This window comes from Trachurus trachurus, assembly GCF_905171665.1.
Source record: "Trachurus trachurus genome assembly, chromosome: 13".
In the NCBI taxonomy this organism is placed as follows: domain Eukaryota; kingdom Metazoa; phylum Chordata; class Actinopteri; order Carangiformes; family Carangidae; genus Trachurus; species Trachurus trachurus.
Window position 1 is genome coordinate 5737678 of NC_139892.1, and position 9442 is coordinate 5747119.

The 9442-nt window shown below is 44.7% G+C and overlaps 1 protein-coding gene across 3 annotated transcripts in view; it reads left to right on the forward strand.

Annotated features, from left to right (window-relative positions):
* Positions 1 to 9442, forward strand: part of usp32 (ubiquitin specific peptidase 32) — a 72198-nt gene that overhangs the window by 44411 nt on the left and 18345 nt on the right. The window contains exons 9-17 of one of the 3 annotated variants that reach the window (XM_083984953.1): positions 43 to 105; positions 224 to 307; positions 1181 to 1242; positions 1444 to 1546; positions 2735 to 2948; positions 3919 to 4100; positions 5044 to 5184; positions 5889 to 6054; positions 7720 to 7874. In XM_083984953.1, coding sequence (XP_083841079.1) covers positions 43 to 105; positions 224 to 307; positions 1181 to 1242; positions 1444 to 1546; positions 2735 to 2948; positions 3919 to 4100; positions 5044 to 5184; positions 5889 to 6054; positions 7720 to 7874 — 1170 coding nt within the window. The remainder of the gene's footprint in view (positions 1 to 42; positions 106 to 223; positions 308 to 1180; positions 1243 to 1443; positions 1547 to 2734; positions 2949 to 3918; positions 4101 to 5043; positions 5185 to 5888; positions 6055 to 7719; positions 7875 to 9442) is intronic. The other 2 variants (XM_083984955.1, XM_083984954.1) reach the window with 2 other exon arrangements.

Genomic DNA, 9442 nt, shown 5'->3' on the forward strand with positions numbered 1-9442 from the left:
GTCCATGTTTGCAGAGTTTGAGTTGTGTTGTTTTTCCTGCAGGAGCTGCACAGTAGCGTGTCGGACATAGTAGAGGACATCCTGAAGATGCACGACAACACCAAGGTGAGACACGACTCCTGTATCTGGGAATAAAGGGAAAATAAAACTGGATGAGGAGGAACAAGAAGAAGCTGTTGTTGATGTGTGAGATCAGTGCTGACTCTGAGTTTCCTCCTCACAGCTGGGTCACCTGACCCTGGAGGATTACCAGATCTGGAGCGTGAAGAGCGCCTTGGCCAACGAGTTCCTCAACCTGCTTTTCCAGGTACACGTCACTTTTTTTATTTAACTCACGACCAAGTACCTGGTATGGAGCACAAACATTAGACAATATCAGTAATCAAGCATAGCAAGTAGCAAGTAGCTGTACATGCTTTCCATCTCTGACAATTGGAGGAAAAAAGAAACAGAAAAAAAAGATAAATAATCAATATAATAAAATATCACTTAAACAAAGGAAGGACGCTCTTCAGAAAGGCACCTAACTTATAAATAACTTTTGCTTTATCAGACTGTAGTAACAAAATTAGTAACATGATTCTTTGGGAGATATTTTTCTCTGAAATGTATTAAACTTGTATTTTTTCACTGAAGTAAAATGAAACTCGTCACAAAGGTTACAAAACCTCTGACTTCTATCTAGGCCTTTACATCTTCCAATGACTTTTGGTATTCTAGTGTTGTTCACTCTAACGTTGCAGATGGCCTGTCTAAATGTAAATATTTATATATTTTGGACCCGTCAAAATTTATAAAACAATTATTTATACATCATATTAAAAAAAATCAGTAAAATTCATATTTTTATTCTGCACCCCTCTAGACGTTCTGTGGATGTATTATTTTTGAAAAATTAATCGTTTTGATGGAAAAGTTGTAGCTATAACCTTTAAGCTCTATATAAATGTCACAAAACGTCATGCTACCAAGTTCGCTTTTCCATTTTTGCAGGAACTGATCATTTAGTCTCTGCTAAAGCTACACACACACACGCACACACGCACACACGCACACACACACACACACACACACACACACACACACACACACACACACACACACACACACACACACACACACACACACACACACACGTCTGTGAGATGCAGGTCTGACTCTGTTCTCCGTTGTCCTGCAGGTCTGTCACATCGTCCTGGGGCTCAGACCGGCTACACCTGAGGAGGAGGGGCAGATCATCAGGTGACCACCACGTCCTCATCACCTGAGCACTCACCTGGGAGGAGGGGGCTGTCTAACACCTGCTGACCTCTCTGTGTGTGTGTGTGTGTGTGTGTGTGTGTGTGTGTGTGTGTGTGTGTGTGTGTGTGTGTGTGTGTGTGTGTGTGTGTGTGTGTGTGTGTGTGTGTGTGTGTGTGTGTGTGTGTGTGTGTGTGTGTGTAGGGGCTGGCTGGAGAGGGAGAGCAGACATGGGCTGCAGCAGGGCCAGAACTGGTTCCTGATCTCCATGCTGTGGTGGCAGCAGTGGAAGGACTACGTCAAATATGTAGGTTCACTCAGCTACTGGCACTGAACTCATCACGTTCTCTTCCTCACGTAACCCCAAGTTCTCCTCATCCCATTGTCCTCACATTTCCCTCAAGTTTTCCTCACATTCTCCTCATGTTGTCCTCATGTTTTCCAAGTTCTCCCCCTCACATTACCATCATATCCCCCAAGTTCTCCTCATCCCATTGTCCTCTTGTTGTCCTCATGTTCTCCTCATGTTGTCCTCATGTTCTCCTCTTTCTCATGATGCACATATTTACGTTCCATAGTGTTAAAATGAGAGTGAATAGTTTTTCCCTCAGAGAGACGGGTTGGACTTAGTCTTGTCTTCAGTCTTCACATGAATTAAGAATAAAAACGCAGTCTGACAGAGACAGAGATCAAAGGTCATTTAATGGACATTTATATAGCAAGGTTTTCTAGTCTGTAGATATTCACACACCGGTGATACACCGGGGGCAGTTGTGGGTTCACTATCTTGCCAAAGGACACATTAACGCTTCAATTGGAGCTGGGGATCGAACCACCGATCCTCTGTTTGGTGGACAACCTTCTTTTCCTCAGTAAACAGAGGTCGTCTCTGTAATGTCTGTAGCACTTTTACCCCCTTGCACTTTAAGACTGTCTTGTCTGTTTGTCTACCAGCAAACACTTTTAGTCCATTATTCTATCCAGCAAGCACAGAGCACAGTAGTTTTCTAAGTATTTTTATGTATTATGTATTTTATTTTTTGTATAATTTCATATAGCTTATAATATATATATATATTTATTTAGAACTCAATGTCCTGTTTCTCTTTTATGCTGCTGTTACAAACTAATTTCCCCTCGGGGATAAATAAAGTACAACCTAACCTAAACCACCGGCAACACAGAGTCATATCTTCATCAGCTGTTGTGACTCTGGATCTTTAACACTTAAGTGTCCAGATGTTGAACGTGTTCTGAGCTCGTAGCCAATCACAGGCTGTCGTTCTTCAGGTTGTTCTGGTGTCGTGGAGAACCGGATCCAGACCGAGGATCAGGACTCTGTGGCAGATCCTGGACTCTAGTTCTGGTTCTGGTTCAGTTTGTGATGTTGTGGTGTGTGTGTGTGTGTGTGTGTTGATGACCCTGCTCGCTGGCCCGACACTGGGCCAGAACCTGTGACCTCATTAACCTCTGGTGTTGCTCTGGACACTGACAGGACAGTTCCTGCTGTTGTCTTCCTGTCCAGGAGCACAAGGGCATCGTGGTGGAGCAGCCGTCCATCCTGACCTCGCTGCGGAGCCCCACGGCCGCCATCGAGCCCGCCCCCCCGGACCGACTGGGAGGCCTGGGGGGAAGCTTCGCCGCCGTCAGCCCCACGGAGGAGCGCTCGCCGGACGCCGTGTCCAGCGCGTCGGAGGCCACGGAGACGGGTCAGTTTGAGTTTAGTTTAGTGAGTTTATTTTGATCCTGTAGAATCAACTACACACGTCAGTAAACAACATTATATTCACATGTTTTAAACATAAACAAACAACAAAAAATATTCATTTCTTTATTTCCCCTTAATGTATAAAAACAAAACAAACGTACCCTGACCGAAAAGGTTTAGGCTGAAACTGAAACTCACTTTAGAAATTTAGACGGAACGGATCTGGCATAAAATACGATCATTTCCTCCCCCAGATAACTTTGGTGTCATTACAAGTCGTTCCGACGAAATTAGCTCCAGGCGAGAGCCGCGTATATCCGTATAATGGAGTCTACAGGGCAGCAGAATGCAGCCTCTAAACTCGTTCATTTCACCAATATTTAGTTATGATAGGCTAGTGCTATTCCCCTCTGAGTCCGGGGTTAGCTGTTATCAACATCCGGGGTCTGTAGGTTGACCTACTGACCTCTGACCTGGATGATGTCATCTCTGGCGGCGCGGCTTGTTGCTACCGCTAATGCTACGGTTCGTTTCTGAGTGTTTCCGACTTGTCAGAACAAAATGAGCAGCTGGATGAAGTTCAGCTTCCACAGGCTTCCTCTCCTCAACCTGGACTCACTAAAGCTTCGGCTAGTTGAGATAAAAATGGACTCGTGGAATGATTATTATCAGAATGAGCCGGGCAGCGCTCAGAGATGACATCATCCAGGTCAGAGGTCAGTAGGTCAACCTACAGACCCCGATGTTGATAACAGCTAACCACGACTCAGAGGGGAATAGCACTAGTCTATCATAACAAAATATTGGTGAAATGAAGGAGTTTCTCTGCAGATAATGTGTTATTTAGAGGCTGCATTCATTCTGGAAACCGTCTGGAAGCATATTATTATTTACATTATACGTAATGCTGATGGTAATGTTAGCTGTTAACGTTATCTCTCACTAACCCCCCCCCCCTCCTCCTCCACCAGCCATGAGCCCCCAGGCGGCCCCTCCCTCTGCCACAGAGAGCTGCTTCGCCCGTCAACACAACATGTCCGACAACAACAACCAGTGTTTCTCAGGAGCCAACGGACACCTGACGTCCCAGCTTGCAGCTCAGAGGCCGGGCGCCATCGACAACCAGCCGCTGGTCAACACCGACCCCACGAAGGTGTGTGTGTGTGATAAGATAAAGGTTGATACAATAATAAATCAAAATATTCTGTGAGATCAGTTCACTGATCCAGATTTTAGACAGAATCTGAGACACAAAGAGTGATGATGACAAATAAACATACTGAATTAAATTAAAGTTAATTAACTTAGATTAAACTGCAGATTTTCAGGAGCAGCTGTGACGACAACCTGTGGAATCTGTTGTGAAACAAGTAGAAACTTCAGGACCAAAAAAACTGTATTTTAGCATCGTCTGGTCAGCAAAGTTCCTTCTTCCTACTTGTTTTTCAAACTTGCGCCTATTATGATTTGACGATACTTATATTTTTATTTATTTATTTATTTATTTATTTTATTTAGTTTGAAATAAAATTCATCCATTCATTCAAAGTGAAGAAGATAACCTTTAAAGGGATATTGTGTAGAAATTACTCCCATCTAATGCTGAAATCGTGTATTGCAATCAAACAAATGGTGCACTCTTTCAAACCTCGTATTGCAACTATGGTAGCTGCTGTGTATCAGAAAGCCTTGACAACATTGGTGAAACCAAATGTCATCTGACACTTCGTGACAGACACAGACACTACACATATGGTGAAAGCCGGTTATACGCCTCTGTTGAAGCTGTATGTTTACATGGTTTCTAAAGCCGGACTAAAAGCCGATGCGTAGGCTTTAAAAGCCGCCGTTTACTGTGACTAGGAGGTCATAATACGCCTATGATGATATACAGTATGTATATGAATGGCAGACATCAATTTTGGCCAATAATCAAGTGAAAATGCTACCCTTTAATGAGCTTCAACAGTTTGTGTAGTTATGCTTCCTGACTCATCGTCCAGACATGATGCAGATGTTTGAAAACGTCCTCTTCTGATGATCTCAGTCCACTCATTTCTAACCTCTGTCTGTCTGTTGCCCCCCCCCCCCTCCAGGCCCCCACCCTGACGATGGAGGGGGGTCGGTTGAAGCGCTCCCTCCAGCTGGTTCCTGGTCGAGACTTTGAGACGGTACCAGAGCCGGTGTGGAGAGCTCTGTATCACTGGTACGGAGCCAACCTGAGCCTCCCCCGACCGGTGAGTGACTCTGCCCCCTCCCCATCTGTCTGAGTCTCCGCCAGTGGTGTAGTCTAATTTTTTTTAGTGGGTATACTTCTTTTTAGGTGGGTAAACTGTTCATACTTGTATCACTGACACAAATTAGACCACGGACCTCCATTGGACCAAATTTTGAAGCAAACACCAGAAATACACAAACAATCAATGTACGTTTAAATTAGGTGTAAACTTAGAGAAATTTCTGGAAAAAAGTGGTACAATTTCTCAGAAAAAGTTGAAACATTTCTAGAAAAAAGTGGTATGATTTTTTTTTTTTAAAGAAAGAAAAAAAAGTTTAACATTTTTTAGAAAAAAGTGGTAAAATTTCTAAACAAAAAAAAAGTTAAAAGGTTTTAAAAAAATGATAAAAAACTGGTCAAATTTCTCAAAATAATTCTAGAAAAAGCAAAAAAGTGGTATGATTCCGCAAAAAATTGTGGAAAATTTCTCTCTAAGGGGCAAACAATAATACAAAAAGGGGTCAAATTTCTTGAAAAAAATCTAGGAAAAGTGGTAAAATTTCAAGAAAAAGTTGGGGACCCCCTTGAACCATTTACTTTAGTTAGATAGTTTTGTTGTACTGGGTATACTGAAATATGTATGCATTTTCAGTGGGTATACTGAGTATACCTGAGTATTACATAGACTACACCACTGGTCTCCGCCCTCTCCCCCCCCTGCAGGTCATCCTGGAGAGTAAGCTGGGCCAGGCGGAGCTGGAGCTCTTCCCTCGCTTCGTGCTGTTCCTGCGGCAGCAGCCGGCAACGCGCACCCCTCAGTCCAACATCTGGGTCAATATGGGTATGACCAGCCTGCGAATGTTCCCTCCGTATTTACCCCCAGGCAGAGGTAACGTAAGCTGGCAGCAAGACCAGAGCACGCCGTCGAGCAAACCTGCACCCCCACCCCCACCCCGACCCCCCAAATTAATCCTCCTCTCGTGGCCTGATCAGGTTCAGTCGGCGCTCTGGAGTGGGACTGGCCACGGGCCCACGAAGGGGAACGACCAACAATAATCTCCTCATCTCCACAGACTTTACCACCACACGGGCGCCAGACACAGATCAATAATCAATAGGTGAGATCAGATTAGTCTTAAATGATCAGTCACACTGGAGCTTCTCCGTGTTCAGTTTTAAGTTTGTGAGCTCAGGCTAAAACTGTAGAAAAGTATCTTTTGTGCATCGTGTTAGTTTCGGTCGTCGATTGTAACTTTATAACGACACGTGAGGACGACAGATATAAACCAGCTGCAGGAGAAACAAGTCTCCTGAGCATTAAACAGTGCAGGTGTATGTGCAATTATTGATTATTAGAAATAGATTTGATTAGCCCTGGCATTGCCCCGAGTAACAGAAGTTCATGTTGTGTTGTGGTAAAGTCTGTGTCGATGGCTGCGGTGATTTACAAAAATAAATAAATCAATCAATCTGACATTAAAAATGATTAATTTTCACAGTAATCAACATCTGTATTGATTTAACTGGACTAATATTGATTGGTTTGTATTGATTTGACTAAGTTGATTGACCAATCACGTTTGCACGGACTGACAGAGCGAGCCCTTCTCTTGCTGCTTCCTTACGACTAATCCTCAGTCAACACTGCACACACACACACACACACACACACACACACATATATATATATATATGAATATGAATACAAGTTACTTATACTTATTATTAATATTGGGGGTGTACCAAATCCTGATTTTTGTGGTTGTGCCGAACACCAAATCCTGCTCCCATCATTGGTCCATACAGTAAACATATTATAAATACAGTTAACAACATCATACAGCGTGTTTTACTCTAACTGTAACAAACAATGGTCAATAACTTTCACCACTATTTTGCATTTGAACAGAATTAAAGCTCACACTCAGAGAACATCACCAAACATTCGAACTTCAAGTCGTTCAGGAGTCAGGCTTTAGTATTTTTTCTCATTCAAAACAAGAAAGAAAGAAAAAGACCAGAATTCTTGAAATTATTTCCACAGAGCAGAGAAAGTATCTGGCTGTAAGTATTATTGTATGTGTTGCTTGTGTTAAAATACCAGCTGTTTGTTGGTTTAAAATTACCGCGTTAGCAATGCAAATTTCCTTTGGCCAGTCTATGATGTATTCCTATTATCTGTTAGCATCATTTTAGCGGTAGTAGTTAATGACAGTTTAAAGCATTCTCAGCATCACTTTGTCGTTCAGCGAGGGCAGAATATTGTTTGTAAGCCTTCCCATAATCATTGGCGGCAAAATCTGAACCCTATCAAAAAGCCCAAAATTCTTAAGAATCCAAAATCGAAGCCTAGATTTGGTACATCCGTAATATATGTGTACACATGCTCACACATATACATACTGTACATATACACACACACAGATTGCATCTTTGAGCTGAGGGAGTGGTTGCAGTAGCACAGATTTAATGGTTAGAGACCAAGTGACCCAGACATCAGAGGGTAAAGACGGCGCTCAGTGATTGGTCGGTCTCCGTCCTTGTGACCTCACAGGTAACGTGCCGTCCCCCAACGCGCCCCTGAAGAGGGTGTTGGCCTACACAGGCTGCTTCAGCCGCATGGCCACCATCAAGGACATCCACCTGTACCTGTCGCAGAGGCTGCGCATCAAGGAGGAGGACATGAGGCTGTGGCTCTACAACAGTGAGGTGGGTCACTGAGGAGGAGGAGGGTGAAGATGAAGGTGAGGGTGATGATGGTGGAGATGATGAGGATGATGAGGATGGTGAGGATGATGGAGATGGTGAGGATGGTGAGGATGATGGAGATGGTGGAGATGGTGAGGATGGTGGAGATGGTGGGGATGATGAGGATGGTGGGGATGATGAGGATGGTGGAGATGATGAAGTTGGTGGAGATGGTGAGGATGAGAATGATGGAGATGATGAGGATGGTGAGGATGATGGGGATGGTGAGGATGGTGGAGATGATGAAGTTGGTGGGGATGATGAGGATGGTGATGATGATGAGGATGGTGGAGATGATGAGGATGGTGGGGATGGTGAGGATGGTGGGGATGGTGGGGATGGTGAGGATGGTGGAGATGGTGAGGATGATGAGGATGGTGAGGATGGTGGAGGTGGTGGAGATGATGAGGATGATGAGGATGGTGGAGATGATGAGGATGGTGAAGATGATGAGGATGGTGGAGATGGTGAGGATGGTGATGATGATGAGGATGGTGGAGATGATGAGGATGGTGAGGATGATGAGGATGGTGGAGATGATGAGGGTGGTGGGGGTGATGAGGATGGTGGGGATGGTGAGGATGGTGAGGATGGTGATGAGGATGGTGAGCATGATGAGGATGGTGGAGATGGTGAGGATGATGAGGATGGTGGAGATGGTGAGGATGATGAGCATGATGAGGATGGTGAGCATGATGAGGATGGTGGAGATGATGAGGATGGTGAGCATGATGAGGATGGTGAGGATGGTGGAGATGATGAGGATGGTGAGCATGATGAGGATGGTGGAGATGGTGAGGATGGTGAGCATGATGAGGATGGTGAGGATGGTGGAGATGGTGAGGATGGTGGAGATGATGAGGATGGTGAGCATGATGAGGATGGTGGAGATGGTGAGGATGGTGAGGATGATGAGGATGGTGGAGATGGTGAGGATGATGAGGATGGTGGGGATGGTGAGGATGGTGAGGATGGTGAAGATGATGAGGATGGTGGAGATGATGAGGATGATGAGGATGGTGAAGATGATGAGGATGATGAGGATGATGAGGATGGTGGAGATGATGAGGATGGTGGAGATGGTGGAGATGATGGAGATGATGAGGATGGTGGAGATGGTGGAGATGATGAGGATGGTGAGCATGATGAGGATGGTGGAGATGATGAGGATGATGGGGATGATGAGGATGGTGAGGATGGTGGAGATGATGAGGATGGTGAGCATGATGAGGATGGTGGAGATGATGAGGATGGTGGAGATGATGAGGATGGTGGGGATGGTGAGGATGGTGGAGATGGTGAGGATGATGAGGATGGTGAGGATGATGAGGATGGTGAGGATGGTGGAGGTGGTGGAGATGATGAGGATGGTGAGGATGGTGAAGATGATGAGGATGGTGGAGATGATGAGGATGGTGGAGATGATGAGGATGGTGGAGATGATGAGGATGGTGGAGATGGTGAGGATGGTGATGATGATGAGGATGGTGGAGATGATCAGGATGGTGAGGATGATGAGGATGGTGGAG